Below are 17,003 nucleotides of genomic sequence, written 5' to 3'. Positions count from 1 at the left end.
CAAAACAACTAAATTTGTGACTAAGCAGAAGTGACATTCCTTCAAAAGAGGTAAACCTGAAAAGTGTTGGTATCATGATTTGAAATGTGCTCAATACCAAGATGTTAAGGTTTAAGATCACTGTGGTGTCCAAATTATGCTAGCTTTGTGGCCTTTCTTGTGTTGCCATGCATCCTCTGATAGGGAATGCTGCCATGGTAAGCAGACTGCATAGAAACCTGAAGTTAATTAGCTACTATTGGCCTGTAGGATAGCAAAGGTCAACCTTTTTCACTGCAAGTGCCATTGCATTTTCCAAAATTTCTTCAGGATCTTCTGCTAAACTGTTTCTCAATTCTTCATTAAGATTTTCAGAAAGATAGGCCCCATAAAGAAATATGGGCAGTTCCAGCCTGTAGGTTTTGCTTGAGAAACGGCCACTCTAACATCATTGTGACACTTTCATTCATGTTTATCATCTAAAATAGTCAAATTTCTGCTTTGTTTCAGTGGAATCTTGGGTTGGCATTTACACAGTCAAAGACTGTTACCCAGTACAGGAAACCTATACAAAGAACTACAGCGTGACAACCTCCACTCGGTTTTTTGATCTACAGCTAGGTATTGCTGACCCATCAGTGTTTACCCCACCCAGCACCTGCCAGACAGCCCAGACAAGGAGAATGAAAGATGAATGCTGATTATGGACACTGGCTGCTCCAGGCAAACAAATATTAGCCAGGAGGATGGTTATTAATAGTCCACTGCTGACGTCTAGTCTGATTTTTCAAGCTTATTGTTGCTCTTTTGGGAATTGTAAGTTTTCACTTGAAAGAGAACATAAACATTTAACTGAATAAAATATGTAACACAAAAGATCTCTTTCATCATATTAATCTGTTCAGTGATGCACTTGAAGTACTATATAGTTACCACTAAGATAATATTTATAGATACTATTTATTTAAACTATGGCTGATTTTCCTTTTGCAAAGGTTTTATTATTTATTTTTTCAAGAAGACGAAGTATAAGCAGACTGCAATAATGGTAACATCATGAAGAAAAAGCTAGATTTTGTTGTTACTTCTGGGGGCTCGAGAGAAGGGGAAATATGTCCTGGGTAAGAACTCATCCCTGCCTGACCAAAAAATATTCCATTTTAAACAATGTACATCAAAAGTATGGAAATTCATTCCCTTGGTTTTGTTGCCTAATGTCTGAGCTGATTTTTTGCTTTCTGCTAGAGTATTTCTATTCACATAATGCTGGCTGACATGCAAAAAAAAAATCCTTTTATGTTTCTTGGGAGAAGGGCATGAAAGGAAGGGAAGAAGGGAGAGGGACAACCCTAAAAAGTAAGCCGAAGTTTTCTTGCATTTACTACACTTTTGGTGAAGTATTCCAGAAGGGTAAAATTAGACATTTTTCAATAATATTTTATTTTAGCACTCACTTTTTGAGGTAATACTAGCTTTAACCTATGCAAAAAGATTGAGAGGTACTGCACTCTAAGTGGCTTTAATGTTTTGTAAATATTTTCAAAAGTCTTTCCATACTCAAAGAGTACGGAAACACCATTGTAATTCCATACAGAAGTGGAAAAAAATGTTCTTAGTACATAATTAGGAAAGCCTAAATCAGCATTCGGATATCCGCATCCTCACAATGTTGGGAAAGACAAAGCTGTGTGACTAGTGCAAGGAGATCTAAGATGCAACTGAAGCTGAGCTGCAACTAAGCTGAAGTGTCAATCTTGCTTTCTTTTGCACCTCCTCTATTGATGACTACCATATTTGCTGTTCAGTCAGCATTTCAAACCTTGTCATCTCCACATCCTTTTCTGGTGGGCAGAGTGAAAGTTTCTGTGAGGGAAATAAATAACCAAAAAAGCGCAAGAAGTGCACATATTTTGCTTTAAAAAATTCAAACCAAATCTGCCTGCACCTGCAGGTGATCAAAAGTATGGAATGGTGATGGATTTTGTGCATTTACCAAATGAAATTAATTATCCCATTCTATAAGTCTAGGCATGCATTTTATGCATCATTTGCAAATATGTTTAAAGCCTGGTTCCTGTCCTCTTGCACGTGCTGGGTAGTAGTTTGTTCCAGAAGTTGTCTAGCTGAAAATAGTGCAACACTGGGAGGTTTGGTGTGGTTTTGGGCAGTGCTACCAAGTTCTGTTTCTTCCTTAGTGGCTGCTGGACTCTTCCCCACAAATAGTGTGCATTTCCAGGGCACCTTTTAGTGAAGAAAAATTATCCAAGTTGACAATGATAGGAAGTCTTGCATAAATAGGATACACAGTTTACTACTGTCTTATAGTACCATAGCTGAAGAAAACTAAAGGCTTTCACCATCTCTGGAAGAGAGATGCTGGGCAGGCTTTTAGTGCTTTATAAGCTCATAGCTTTTTATACATATGCAAGTGGTACCGTGGTTATTTTCCTTTTACAGTTGTCGTCAGGCTTTTTTTTTTTAGCCTTGTGCCTAGTGAAAACATATACATTAAAATTTAGATAGTTCATTAAAAATTTTCTCTCAGAAAAGACCATTCACTGAAACGTGCTAGTGGAAAAAAAGGAGTGTGTTTCCTTGAACTTTAGATGCATTTAGTCTGTACCGGTCTTTCGTATTTTTGTGACAACCTAAAAACCAACTGCATATTGTTCTCATTAGGGCAATGATTAACATGCATTTCTTAATATCTGTTTCTTGCTGGAATCTGGAAGACATAATAAATCTGGCTTGCAAACATGAAGCTGTGGTACCATATTGTTTGGGATTACTTTGTTGTGGTAGAGCAGATAGCTGAGTAATCAGAGTGCTTGTATTACGTTTTGCTGACAGTGATATAATTTCTAGCAATAATATTAAATATTCCTTTAAAAATGAATTAGAAGTCTGTTACACAGAAATGCTTTAAAAATGTTGCAGTGACATCCAGGGTGATTTTATATGGCTAAATATGTACCTCTAAAACAATGCTGTTGTCTTTGTCTTTATCCTCTGCAAATTCAATAAAGAGAGTTGTCAAAGAAATGACAAATTACAGATTTTTTGATTACTTCTTGTAAATTAGCCATGAACCAAATACCATGCACAAAATGCTTGAGTCTGGTTTGTTACCATTTGCTGCACTTTGTTGTCATGTACCTCAAGAAACATTTTGTCTTTATGTGACTATACCAATGATTCAGTAAAAATGAACAAAAAATGACTTTAAAGTAGGTATATACTGTGCTGTTACAGTAAGTAAAAATGGGGCTTTCCTATGTCTAGTAGTCTGGGGATATTTTTAATCACAATTATCATGGTGGAAAATTTATAATAAATTGGTATTTATATGAGATACATTATAGTAGGTAACAGCAACAGGACCTCAAAGTTGGGTAGCCTGTCAGGCAAAGCTGTTTTTGTGAGATTTCCAGTGCTTCCCGGTTTCAGCTGGGCCAGAAACAGTGCAAATATAGATCTGCCTGCCATATTTTTTTTTGTATTTCTGCTTGGAGGCTTAGCTGAAAGCAGGATGTGTAGAAATACAACATTGTTTTATTTAAAGTTAACCAAATATCCCTGAACCTCAAAACAGGTTTAGTTTGAGTTTCGGGAGGAGATCTGGGCATTTGGTTCAGTTCCTATTTTAACAATTTGCTTAACACAAGTATGAGGGCCAGATTTTGCTGCCTCAAGCCATGCTGCACACTGTGAAAGTACTGCCATTTACCAGGTCATGCCAACAGGCTCTTTCATGAAGCTTGTAGGAAAAAAATACAACAATCCAGTCTCAAAGTAAGCCATAACAAAATGTGAACAAGGCACTCTGAAACACATTGAGATGACCAACAGTGTGAGCAGCCTTGGCTTAGGAGCAGTTAACAGTGTCCCAAAATCCAGACGGATGAGAGGCCTCAGAAGGGCTCTTGCATCGCATTTGTCACAAGCTGGTGCCTGAGGTTAGCTGCAGTGCTTTCCCACATGGCAGAAAAACATGTAATGGAATCTTCAGCTGATACTTAACTGTGGGAAATAAAGATTTTAAAAAACATCACCCAGATGCCACTCAAAAAGTTAGAGGCCCCTGAGCGTATAAAGATATTGAAGTCTCTGTTAGCTATCCCTCCAGGAGACTGCATGTACAGCATGGGCTTGGTCACATACAGATTTAATCTTCACATCTGAACTTAGGCACATGAACAGATTAACTGAGTTTTGAAGGCTTCTAAAATACGTCTGAACATTTACTTCCTTTAAGGGGAAGGGGGAAGGGTTGCAATCCAGGAAGCAGTCCCTGTGAACCACTAGAAAGGCCATCTAGGCCCACCTCTAACTGCTGACGTCTGTACTTAATCCTTTCTCCTAAAATAAACATAAACTTCTGGCATTTATTGATCCAGTCTCTTCTGACAGTCTTAGTGACCCATGGTTTCTTTTGAAAGCCATCATCCCCATGAAAACAGCAACAAATGTAGGATAAGAGGTTGCTATGAAACTGCTGGGGTACATTTCCAAATTTGATTAGTATACACTGATTTAACATGCGCCAGGGCAAAGATTCATGCAGTTCATTGTGGCCCTTTCATCAGAAAGCCTGAAGCTGTGTGCTGAATGAAATAATGCACATAGTTACAGTACAGTATTTCATTTGAGGTGAGGACAAAAGGCCCAGCAGAGCGCATTTTTCAGGCATGAGGGAGTGGCAGCTGGCCTGCCTGCTGAGCTGCAGGAATATATATCCCTCTCCAAAAGGAGCCTTTGAGCACCTCAGAGGACAACACAGTTACTCTTCCTATAACCCCCTACCCATGGGAATCAGATTCAGGCTCAGCATCTTCCTGCTTTGCCAAGTGGGACAAAAAACACAGTTTTGGTCCTGTTTTTGTCTTCCTGACTGCTCCTGTAGGCCCACACCATTGCCTTACACAGCAGGGCCCACACAGGCCTGTGGACATTGCTACCGCAACGCCAATGTCAGGGAGGGTCCCCAGCGCCTTCCTTTCCACATGTGACAAAATCACGTGTGTGTTAGACGTGTTTGAATGTGTACACTCCTGTGTGCTCGCTGAGTATATTGGGTTGCTGCTCAGGAGCTCAGCTCACAGCCATCACTTTTAACTGGGCTCAGCACGGGCTTCAGTGAAGCTGGGCCAAGGGGAAGGAGAGGAAGATTTGCTAGCATTGTTCTGTACCCTGCAGGGCTTTTTCACAAGCTTGCCCAGCTCTGATAAACAGCTCTGATGTTCCTGAAACAGCAATAGCTGAGTTGCTGGCATTGGTGTCACACCAAAGCGAAGGTCGAGTTTCACCCCCTGCGCTAAAATTATCCTGCAGGCCGGGCCAGGGATTCGGTATCATTTTCACTGGAGCACACACTCCCATGGCCCCCGTCTCTCACTGGACAGTGCTCCTTAGCCAGTCCCCCAGTGTTCCCTCTCTGTCCCCACATTCCCCAGGAGAAGCAGGGGCCTCAGGGCACAGGGCCTTCTCCACTTCCCTCTGTGTGTGCAAATGTGTGCAGGCATCCCTGCCCCACTTCTGTGTTTCAACATTCATTTTTGATGTGGTTGCTTCAGATGGTTGTTTTCTTCTTCATCTGAGAACTGCTTCTGTTAATTTGATGGGGCAATTTGACACAGGGATGCCTAGCTTGCATTTTTTTACCAGTCTCCTGGTGCCAGCTAGCGGCCCTTCCTTATTGCTGTTATATCTCCTACTTAGCGCTTGTCAGTCGAGGCTGCTGTAGCAATAGATATCCTTGGTGCTGTTAGCATCTTACACTAGTAAGAACACATGGTGAAAATACTGGAAATCATGACGGGTGACAGCAGAGGGCCTGTCAGTGGTAGCCCAAGTGACTACCAAGTACCATGATACTGTTGAACATCTAGGGATGGGGCTCTGGAGGAGTATTTATCCCAATAAATACCCCACACCTCTCCAAAGCAGATATGGGAGCTTTGCTGGGCATTGCATTAATTTATGAAAGCTTGTGCTACATGAACAGAAGCCTATACGTATGACTGTGGCTCCCTCTTGAGCAGTTGTTCCAATAGAGGGACAGAAAAACAGATGCTTTCTCCCAATGCATTTCTACAGAAATGATGTAAAACTCAGTTATAGACAGAAAATGTAGACTTCTGAGTTAGAGAAATAGTGTGCAAAAAGTTCCAAAGACTTGTAGTGAAACAAAAACTGTACCTATAAAGGAGTCTATGTCTTTGAGCCTTAGAACTTATACTTTTCAAACAGAAAGTGGAGAATTCTGAGGAAAGTAGGTGCTTTCAAAGCTGTTTTGTTGGATGACAGCTAAAAATATATTTTTCCACCCAGTTAAGGTGTTTGATGGAAAACTGCCTTAATTTTGAACAGAACAGACTAGAAATAATCAGTAATTTATTGGAAGATCTCAAAGCAAAGCCCACATGGCTACAAAAACCAGAAAATATGATGGTATTGTGCCTGCCACAGGACCCTCATGAGGCTCTACATGTAGCCCATGTTTTGCTTTCTGCCCACAAATGCTGTTTAGCTTTGCACTTGCAATAGATGAGGGAATTTTTAAATGAAATGAATTGCTAATTTTGGAATATAATTTAGTTTTGTGTTGTTATTACACCTTGGTAGCTGCAGGCCGCCAGATGCCATTGACAAAGGAGATCAGTGACAATGTTGTATTCCTAACTGGTAAAATGATTTTACTCAGCTGAAACTCCATCTCACTGAATAAAATGTATGTTTATTTGCTGATAAATTCTATGGTTTACAAGTGGATCTTCTCAGGTGAGCAAATCATGAGTTTGCATCATCAACATTTGATGCTAAGAATACTTTCTCAAATCATTAACATAAGAAATAAATCTTGTCAGAAGAACTGAACTCTGAATAAATAGTCTCAACTAACATTCTGCTTTGAAAGATGCTGCTTTTGTTGTGGACTGGAAGATGGGCTCTTGCCTAATGTATGCTACTTTTTCCAACCATACCAGCTGAGCTAATGAAAGATATTGCTTCTTCCTACAAACCTTGTCTTATCAAAGTGATAGGGTTTGTTTACTTGTGTGTACACTCAGTATTCTGCAAATTACCAAGAAAGATGTTTTACGGTGTCCTGGATATTTTTGGTCAAATATGTTTGCTTGAACACAGAACAGGCTATGAGCAACAGTCAGCATCCCTTACCATGGGACAAATTTTACCAAAAACAATGACATTTTCTCTGTTTTCTGCCAGCAGAGGCATCCTAGACTGGAAATCCCACTTAGGGTTCTATAAGGATCATCTCCTATGTAGGTGAGAATGGAGAAAAGCAGCAATGAAAGAGAAAGATGAAAAAAGAAGTGAAAATAGGCAAAACTAAAGTATTCTGACAAACTAGTAACCCAGAAACCAGTCAACCCCTCCTTAAATAAAGGGGGGGTGTGGAGAAGACATCAACCTGTCTTTGCCTATCCTTCTTAGTCTGTATATGGGCTTGTAGAAACAACATAGGGGACGAATTCTAAGTGGAAAGGTTCCTAAACATCAGCATCAGGCAATGAAAATCCAAAGTCGCAACCACCCTGAGAGTATCCATGAGGTTTGCTCACATAGATACTGTTCACTCAGTGCCTAATGCCTCTGTGGGGATTAGTGCAAGGTTTTTGGGTGCCCCACAGAAGGAAGGATGCTTTGGGTGGCCTTTACACCAATGAGAATTTGACCTTTCAGGCTTACTTCAAGGAAGTACCAAACATTTCCACCTCCCATTGAAGTGGATAGAATGAGCGTGAAATCATATCTAGTCAGTGGAAATTAACAGTCATCCTGTATGACCCTGTTCTTTTCTTTCCAAGAAAAGTTTTCTTAACTGAGCTGCTGAATTTGGACATTAAAAGCGCCTAACTCCCTTCCATTTAATTTCCACCTTGTGCTAGTTCATGCTGCCAAAATGATATTGCCCTTAGGATTATTTTTTCCAGCAGTTTCACTCTTACAGACGTGGATTAAAAGGAAAGATGGTCCCTATGGGAAACATTATGAGAAATAATCAGAGGGAGAAGTCCAGAATGGAACAAGGCAGTACAAGTTCCCATGCACCTGCTGCCTTTTCCATCATAGGAGACACTGGAGCTTCAATTGCAAAACAAGCAATCACAAAAACTAAGCCACAGAAAGCAAAGCACTGCTACACTTCAAAGATTGGTGCTAACATTGTGTATATTATAGCAGTGCTCTCATGATGTCAAATGTGTTGCTCACTAACGAAATAGCCCTCTCTGGAGGATCTTTTTTAAGAGCAGAAGGAAATGTTGGATAATGCCTCCACAGCAAGTTGTGTCCCGGCCAGCCAAAAGCACCATACAAGAATGGCCAAACACAATATATTTTTAAAGCTTTCTTCTTTATTTCTACAACAGCTGCTTGAAACGTGGCTGTCAAAGGGCTTTAGAGGAGGAAGACATGTGGCGTCTGTTTGGTCAGGTGTTTCAAGCACTACAATGAACTTTGGGCCACCTGAACCCAGGGGTGTTTGCAGAAGTGTTGCACTCAAGTGCTGTAAACAGCACTCATTTCGTACTGAAAACCATCACACTGAAGTACCCTGTTGAGCAATAGGATTTCATAGGAAAACATTGGGATGAGATATAAAACCAAGATCTGGCAATTGATGGCTATAAAAAAAAAAAAAAAAAAGAAAAGAAAAAAAAAAGAAAAGAAAAAGAAAAAAAAGCCAAGGGATTGTTAAAGAAAGAAGAAAGCCAAATAACACCTGCACTTCCAATATATTTTCCATCTACATTGGCTAAAAGATGTGACCTTTCTTTTTGATGTGGCAGTCCATGCAATTATCTAGGAATTTGTTACTTCCAGTCTGGATTGTTGTGATATACAGCACAGTACAAGAATGCAATTAGTACAGTTATAGCTAATTATTTCAGGATGTGCTGTTTCAGCATTCATTTGCTTTCTGGGGCCCTTCACATAGAGGAAAGCATGGTCTTAAAGAGCACTGACTTTATTTTCAAACAGAACTCAAACCGCAGGTTTAATTCCATATATTTTAAAATCCTTACTACTTAAAGACTGTCTTTTTCCTATAAGCCCTCTGGACAGAGGGCACTCATGGTAAGGGGGTAGGGAAAGTGATCTTTAGCCTCATGCTTCCTGCTGATCTATCAGATCTATGTTTAAACACATTCTTCACACTGACCTCACATCAAAATCCTGAGATGGAAATAGTCTGGCAGCTTTCTGCACTAATTGCACCAGTTTTGCAAACTGAGTAATTACCAAGTGCATACTAGAAGATTGCTTTTCATAGTCTCTTTTATTGTTATTTTTATTAATAATAACAACAATAACAAAAGTTCCTTTGTATCTGCATAACCTCATAGAGGTTAAAGAGAGGCAGTTGCTTTTGGAGTCAGATGGTCACCTGCACAGCCAGTTCATTAGAATAACAACCTTCCTCTTCTCTAAATACCTGCAGAATTCATAAAAAATAAAAAATAAAAAAAAAAAGAAAGCAACTTTTATTCATGCTTCTGGAGAGTAAACTTCAATTCTAACAAGTATATCAGATGGTGACTATAAGCCAGGAATATGATATAGGCAAATGTATTCTTATATATCAGGCAAGATATTTCTGTAGCAAGGGCAAGCATTGTGCAAAGCACTGGTGATAACTCACGTGTAGCACTTTGGGTTTTCTCACTACTCTAGTTCAAGGAAGATAAATTCAGTCCAGGATGAATACAAAGGCTAAGCAGTTGAGTTGGGGCACGGACGGCCTATAGAGGAAGGAAAGAAGACTATGAGCAAGACAAAGACTGAGAGGGCCACAGTCAGTTTTCATAAAGATCTCAGGAATTAAGACCAAAAGAGGAAAAAAGATATTTAAGTGCAAGGAAAAATAAGGTAAAGAACATGAAACAATTCACTGCTTCTTTCCTAGATACAGACCTCATCATAAACAGTGTAGGAGCAAATGTCGTTGGTACGTTGGTGAAGGATGGTGAGAAAATTATGCAAGCTCTCTATGTCTCTGCAAAAAGTTATGTAGAGGAAACAAAACCCTTTCTTTAACCTTGGGCATCACCACAACCAAATAAATGTATGTGGTATAAATACCATTATTTACATAGTCTGAATGTACATATGAATTTTTTCAAAAATGTACAAAATGACAAGAATAGTACCTTGCTTCCTGTTTCAGTACTAAAAATACTAAATCCTAAAGGAGTAAGAGATTTGCCAGGGTTTTATATAAGATCTGAACGTCTTCCCACAAAATGAGGTAGACAAATAGCTCTCAAAAAGGTTAAAGGCACAAATGAGCTATGAAAGTTTTACCACATGGCCGAAGCACATTTTGTATCCCATATAAACACAGCCAATTGGTGTGTTTAATAGAGGAGCTGCGCAGCTTGGTTTCAGTTGGAAAAGGTGATGTCGCGGTGATAGTAGCAATGGGCTATTTTTACAGTTTGGAAGAGCCGTAGTTTACCTCACTGAGCTTTGGGCATGGATCCAGACGTTCTAGGTTTGAAAATTACCAACCTTTCAACCACACTGGTGTAACCTCCATTCACTTGTTTTTAAAACCCTGTATTATTTCCATTGCAGTCTATTGGCACCATCCATTCCAACCTATGGCTCTGGTTATACTTTCGCTTTCTTCCAGGCTGTGGCAGCCGAAATAATTCCCACCTCCGGAAAAGGATTTGTTTTCAGCCAGATCATGTCCCTGGTTCTCCTCACTGCATGGCCTCATGAATGTTAGCTCTGTCACAGAGAAGGGCAGGCTAGTGGGGCAGTCTGTTGGCTGCAGCATTGGTTTCTGCCATGGCCTGAGAGAAGAGCAGCAGCAATTGGTTTGTATTTGGGAGCCGGCATTAGCTTTCCTCCAAGGCAGAATTACAGAGGACACATTTATGGCTAGTGAAACAAGTCAACTGGTGCAATCCATGTAGGAATTAACAACCAAGTTATGTCCAATATTTATTTGTTAGTCTTTCCATGCCATAAAACATCTGAAATACACTGCTGCTAAACTACTCTTTCAAAAAAAGATCATGAAAGAAAGGGATTAAACCTCTTCTCCAGTAGTAATTAAGGCTTGAGTCTTTATTTAATCCACATTTCTCTGGCTGGAGCAGGGACATCCAGGCTCATTCCTAGTATGAATCCCCAGCAGTCAGTAGCCTTCCAGCAGTAGCAAACATATTGCAAGTACTGGAAAACTATTCAGGTTTCATTTAGAATTAAATCTTCTTACCTAAGATGAAAAAGATGAAACGATGGCTTTCACCTGCTCAAATCTGAGTTTCTTGACATTAAACTTGCTTTTATCCATGCTTAATGGCTTTCTTCCCCAGCTTGGCTCCTTTAAGGTGCTTCACCATGGGACTACGCATGCATGAGAGTGGTTTTCATGCAGAACTGGCCAAACAACACAACAGAGAATTTATTTTTTTCAGGCAAGAAATATGATTGTCATTGATTTGTGTAACACTTTTGAAAATACAGCACAGTAGCACACAGCTCTTCTGCATACAATCAGTACTACTCCTCATTTTTCAAATTCTTACTCTTTGGGAGACAGTGATCACTTGGATTACATTCATGCTGCCATAGACCTTGAGTTTTCACATCCTAAGTGACACATGGCATTGGTCAAGTCCTTTCTTCTCAAAGGCTAAAAGAAAAAACAATTTACAAACACGAGAGAAAATAGTTATAAACCATGTGTAGGAATTTTTTCTTTAATGCCAAAATAAAAACACTTGTGAAAAACCTTCACTACCCCCCCCAAAAAAAAGCAAAAATCACATTCGTAATACTTTTAAGTTTGTTGTAGAGAGAGCCTTCTTTGTTCATTGGTCAGTTATCCGTTTTCCTGTTTCTGGCAAAAGTTAATATTTTATAGGTGTGGCTTTTTTTTTTTCCAATATCAGTTATATATTTTCAGAATTACTGTATTGCTTGTGGGGTGACCCACTGCCTGTCTCTGATTTGAAGGAGGCTGGGTTCAGCTGACATCCCTTCTTTCAGCTCCAGGCAGTCCCATTGTTTGGGTTATTCTACATGGCGGGTTTCAGTAAGGAGCTGTGTTCAAAATAAAGTACATCCTATGAAGGAATGATGTTTACAGACCAGAATGTTCATTCTCTGCAGTGCTTGGGTAAAGGACATTCACAAGGAAGATAAAAACCCCATAACTCAAGATACTGGAAGAAACTCTGTGGGAAAACTTGCCTGGAGAGGTGGAGTTCAGAGCTATCATTCTGGATATTAGCTGTGCTGTTAATTCCTCATCACAAGAGATGAATGAATGAGACAGAAATGGGTACTCCTTGTGCTGTCTCTGTAGCATATGGCTGTCCACAAGACATAGAGGATTTGCGACTTTCTGTAGCTCTGTGACTTTACTTTGCCAGACTTCAAGTGATAGTTTTTTCAAGCTGAAATGAGGATTGCATCAGCCTGCTCCTGGCAACACATGCACATTGAGTTGATTCCCATGAATGTCTGCTCTGTGTGTTGTTGTGTGTGTTAAACTGTATTGCAGCTGTTACAGCAACCATCTGAGTAGGCAGCTAGTATTTTAATACTAGCAAATGAGCACTTATAAAGTACTTGTGAAGTTAACAGGTTGTGTCACCTCCTTTCAACCACTCAAAAATGGGAGCAATAAACTTAAGATGCAAGATACCTGTTAAAGAGCAATGCTCATATTCCCATCCACAGTAAATAGAAATGTAGAGCTGCTAGGGTTGTTCAGGGAGGGTTGGAAGAACTTTTCTGGGTACTTTTTTGGCTGTGGCTTGCTCTGAATAGCTCAGAAGATGGAATTCAGAAACAGATTCAGAAAAATAAAGTCCTGTTACCACTTGAAACCTTTCTGATATGTGGCCTTGAAAGTGATTCTGGAGCTGAAAAACAGTTGGTATTTCAGGCAAAAGACAGTTTCATCATTATTTGACTTATGAGAGCAAGAAAAGACTTATAAATAAATACATCTGTATAAAAACACATGGTTCCATCACCAGTTTGCTAGAGTAGCATACATGGCTAACTTTCTCTGGGACGCAAAAAGGAAGTTTGAGAATGCCTTCAAGAATACAGCTCTTTTTCATGAGTTGTAAGGGTAATATACTTCTAATATAGCCTTCTGTGGATAGCACTGGAACTACCACATTATCCAATTTCTCTAGAAAGCTTAAACATTATATGAGTTTATGCAAGTATGGAGCCATGGACAATTTAGTTCGACTTTCAAATCTTCCTCATACCAGACAGATCTTGGAAAACAAATGCAAGGGGTCTGTTCTTGTATTTCATTGAGTAACAGCATAAAGTTAGTCTTGCCCATTGAGTAGCATCAGGTAACAGAAGTAAAGTAGTCAGCATTAGCTCAGACATTCATCCACATGTTTTCCTGGCAAGTATGACATCCCAGCAGACAATTTAAGACTGAAAATAAAACATTCAGTAGCAGGAGCCTCCAGGGCTTTGTAATCTTCAGATGAACACAAAGGAGCTTGATGAAGAAGAATATCAAATATCTTTGGTTCCAGGTCCAATATGGCAATGATCTGGGCTCCCTAATTGTTCAGTATTCATTGCAGGTTTTGATTTTCCCTTGTAAAATTTCTTTCTGGAAGACTGAAAAACTCTAAGAAGAAAAGCCAGTGTCCTAAATTTATGCAGTTCTAAGAAGAGCACAGGCTTGTTGGCTCTGCAGCTCCCAGTATTTTATTTCAAGTTATCTGTGGTAGCTGCAGAGCTCAGCTGCCACCTGTTGAAGTTTCAGCTTATCTTTTCCTGTCAAAAGTCCTTCCTTCTATACCCCTCTCATGGCTGGCCTCTGCTTCAAGCTCTTTCATACCACTTTGTTTTTCCTATTACTCCATCCCACTGCTTCCATTTTCTGAATGATGGAAAGGGAATGAGGCATTTTGCTACCTTACTTATTGTAACCCTCTGGCTTACTGTAACCCTCTCATTTCATGGTACTGAAATGGTCAATCCCTTTTCAGAGGACAGTTGAGAACACCTCAACCCACAACCTTAGCAACATATTATATGTGTATATGCATATATATATAAATAGATGAATGTTATACCTATATGTACATTACACGTTAGGATAGCATATATCCATATAGCCAAGTATAAAAGCACTAATCATTTTTACTGTGGTTATTTACATAAGAACTGTTGTTAAGAAACCTACTCATCTCACACACATTGGTTATAACACTGTGTTTGAAAGTGCACCACTGCTATTGTCATTTCATTGAGTTTCTCCAATCTTATTCCTATATTTTTCTTTTAATGCAAAACTGTGTTTTGGTCTAACAGCTAAAAAAAGGTTGACATCTGCTCATGAAACTCATTTCTATTTTCACGTTCCTTTGTAGTGAATCCTGGCAAGGATATCAGCAAATGTGATGCTTTGTATCACTGTATACACCCTTAAAATACATTTATTACAGAAAGCTTTTCATTTGAACTCCCGCTGCCCTGGTAGGGGTCTTCCTAAGTTAAACACGGCATCTCCAGAAGAGAAGTCTTTGCAGATGGTGTGAGCTCATTCTCGTTCTGTGTTTAACTTTGGTATTGTTTCCACTGGATCTAAAGATGGACTAAAGTTAAAAAGCAAGTGGAAGGCTAAATCACCAGGGAGATGGAAAAGAGTGTTTTCATGAGATCTATAAATCTTCTTTAGACGTTCTAAAATTACAGATAGCTGCCTTGGCTGGGTTTGGTGCTAGCAGTCAAGAAACTAAGCACTAATTTTACATTTTTAAACTGTCTTAAAATGAGTTTATTTTCCAGTTGGAATGTGGATGACTCACAGCAATCAGGAGGCCCAAAAGATGATGCGCCAGGTCTTCGCATGGCGCAAACCAGCGTCAATCCATGGCGTCCAGGGGAACTGTGCTGGCTGGCACCGAGCAAGCAGATGACTCTTATCTACCATTTGGTCTTTGTGAAATCCAGGCAGACAGCTCTTCTGGGCTACAGATGCAAGGGAGCTCTGCAGGCCAAATTAGCTCCCGGTTATGCAGCCTGCAGAATTTTATCTCAGTTTTCACTGACCTAAAGAGTGGCGTGTTGGTCAACTCCCTGAGACAAAATGTTAATCCCCTAAACTTTGCTGTTCTGTCCAGGCAACCACCCTGGGGGACACGGGACATGACACCAGTAAAGTTTCCTCATGACGTTGAGCACTGACATTGTCCCCTCTCCAGCATGATGAAAGCAGGACGTTTTTGCACAAGCAGTGGGTGAGCGCACCCCTAAATTTACTGTCATTTCCTTGTCACCCTGCAAGGCACAGCGGACGCCAGAGCTGCCCAGTTGCATAAACACACGCCATCAAAGACCTGGAAGCCGCACACTGGCGCAGCACAGAGGCAGCACTGCTGTTCTTGTAATTAATGAACTCTTGGCAGGAGGCTGCCAGGAGCTCAGCATCCCCTAACAAACCCATGTAGGACCACTCAGGGGTGCCACTCACTGTTATTAAAGCCACAGATCTAGTGAAAAAGAAAGGGGAAGCAAACAGCTGCTTTTTGCCATGCCATGCGTCTTACAAGGTTAAGGCTCAGAAGCCATGCAAGCTGGCCCTCTGCACAAATCTGATTTTCTTTGTTGCTCAGACCCTACAGATCTAACCTCTGTGCATCTGGAGCTCCCCAGAAAGTAGCCCCAAGCTGATAAAACAGAATAATCAATTCTTGGCTTTCCGAAGTGTAGTGCATGTACTGGCATGTGTGCAAATCCAAGTGATCTCTGCTTCTTGAAGCAGCTTGTAGGATCCTTTGTTAATAATCTGAACAACCTCTTCCACTCAGGTGAAATGTCTGGAGAGAATCAAGATTACAGCCACAAGGATGTTTTTAAAGATACTGGGGGAAGACCTGAACCAGAACAGCAAAACTGAGAAAAGCCACAGAAAAGCCTGTGCTGACATGAGAATGTCATGAAAAAGAGCTGTGCACCCATTCAGTGTAAATGAACACACAAAAAAAGAGCCCAAATCCTAACCAGAGAACTGGGAATGGGCACCTCTAATTCAAGGCCAAAGGAACTAACCTGAGACCTTTATGGTAGCTCTGGAGCAAGTGTTACCTCCCTGGGCAAGTATCACCATTTGTTGGTTTGTTGGTTTTTTTGTTTGGTTGGTTGGTTTGGTTTGATTTTTGGTTTTGTGGCGCCTGGCATGACACATCTCAGTCTGAACTGGATATCTAAAACATGGCATATTTGATTGCATGGGGCAAGCAGGAAAATATCCTGCTGTGACGTCTTGCCTTTGTGAAAGCTGCTGGCATACAGACATGCAATAGATTTCGCGGAATGATTTGTTCAAATGAGCATTTCTCTGGCATAAACTCAGCAAGTTTTGCTCCTGACCTTTATTTCTTCAGAGCTAGCACAGCTTTTGCCTGTTTTATACCCCATTTCTAACATCTAAATTCTGATTGCTTTTCCCAGCTCTTAACAACCTTCAACTTTCTGGCATTTTAAGCTTGTTTCTATCAGTTTTACATTCAAAGTAAACACTAAGAATCCAAATCACCTTGTTATTTATGTCTTGAATGATTTTGTAGTGTTAGAAATTATTCTTAACCTCTTCTTTTCTGATGTTGTTTGCCTATATTTTTGATCAGAAGTTATTTTTATTTTTATGAGAGAAATGCACAGTACAGATGTGCTTATGAAAGAGAGGGCAAAGCAACCGCAAGCAATAGAAATGTAAAACTAATTAGAAATTCTTCTGGCTTTTAATTTGGGAAGTAGCATGTAGTTTGAAAAAGAACCAAAAGCACAATTATTTTTAGTTTTGTTTCCTGGAGAAAACCTATGCAAGCAAGCAGGCATTTAGGTCAAAGACTTCTTGACTCATTTCATATCTCTCTAATGAAAATAAACAAATATTTCAGATCTGCAAGAATTTTTAAACTTAGCATCTGTAAAAAAAAAAAAAAAGGGGAAGAGTCATAGATTTAGGTCTCTCAATTAAAAATTGC

General features: G+C 39.9%; 1 protein-coding gene and 1 long non-coding RNA gene across 2 annotated transcripts in view; one reads left to right on the top strand and one right to left on the bottom strand.

The window, feature by feature from the left end:
- The window catches only part of EPDR1 (ependymin related 1), a 33,575-nt gene extending 30,547 nt beyond the window's left edge, over window positions 1–3,028 (top strand). The window contains exon 3 of the mRNA XM_083825854.1: window positions 490–3,028. Coding sequence (XP_083681980.1) covers window positions 490–680 — 191 coding nt within the window. The 3' untranslated portion in view covers window positions 681–3,028. The remainder of the gene's footprint in view (window positions 1–489) is intronic.
- LOC310895053 lies at window positions 2,420–15,254 on the bottom strand. The gene is made up of 2 exons (XR_014580405.1): window positions 11,237–15,254; window positions 2,420–9,749 (listed from the first exon to the last, which is right to left on the bottom strand). It is a non-coding gene; the product is annotated as an uncharacterized lncRNA (long non-coding RNA).
- Between the last annotated feature and the right edge of the window lie 1,749 nt (window positions 15,255–17,003).

Source organism: Anser anser (assembly GCF_964211835.1).
Source record: "Anser anser genome assembly, chromosome: 2".
In the NCBI taxonomy this organism is placed as follows: Eukaryota; Metazoa; Chordata; class Aves; order Anseriformes; family Anatidae; genus Anser; species Anser anser.
The sequence above is the reverse complement of the archived record's forward strand: the minus strand, read 5'-3'. Positions and strand labels throughout refer to the sequence as shown.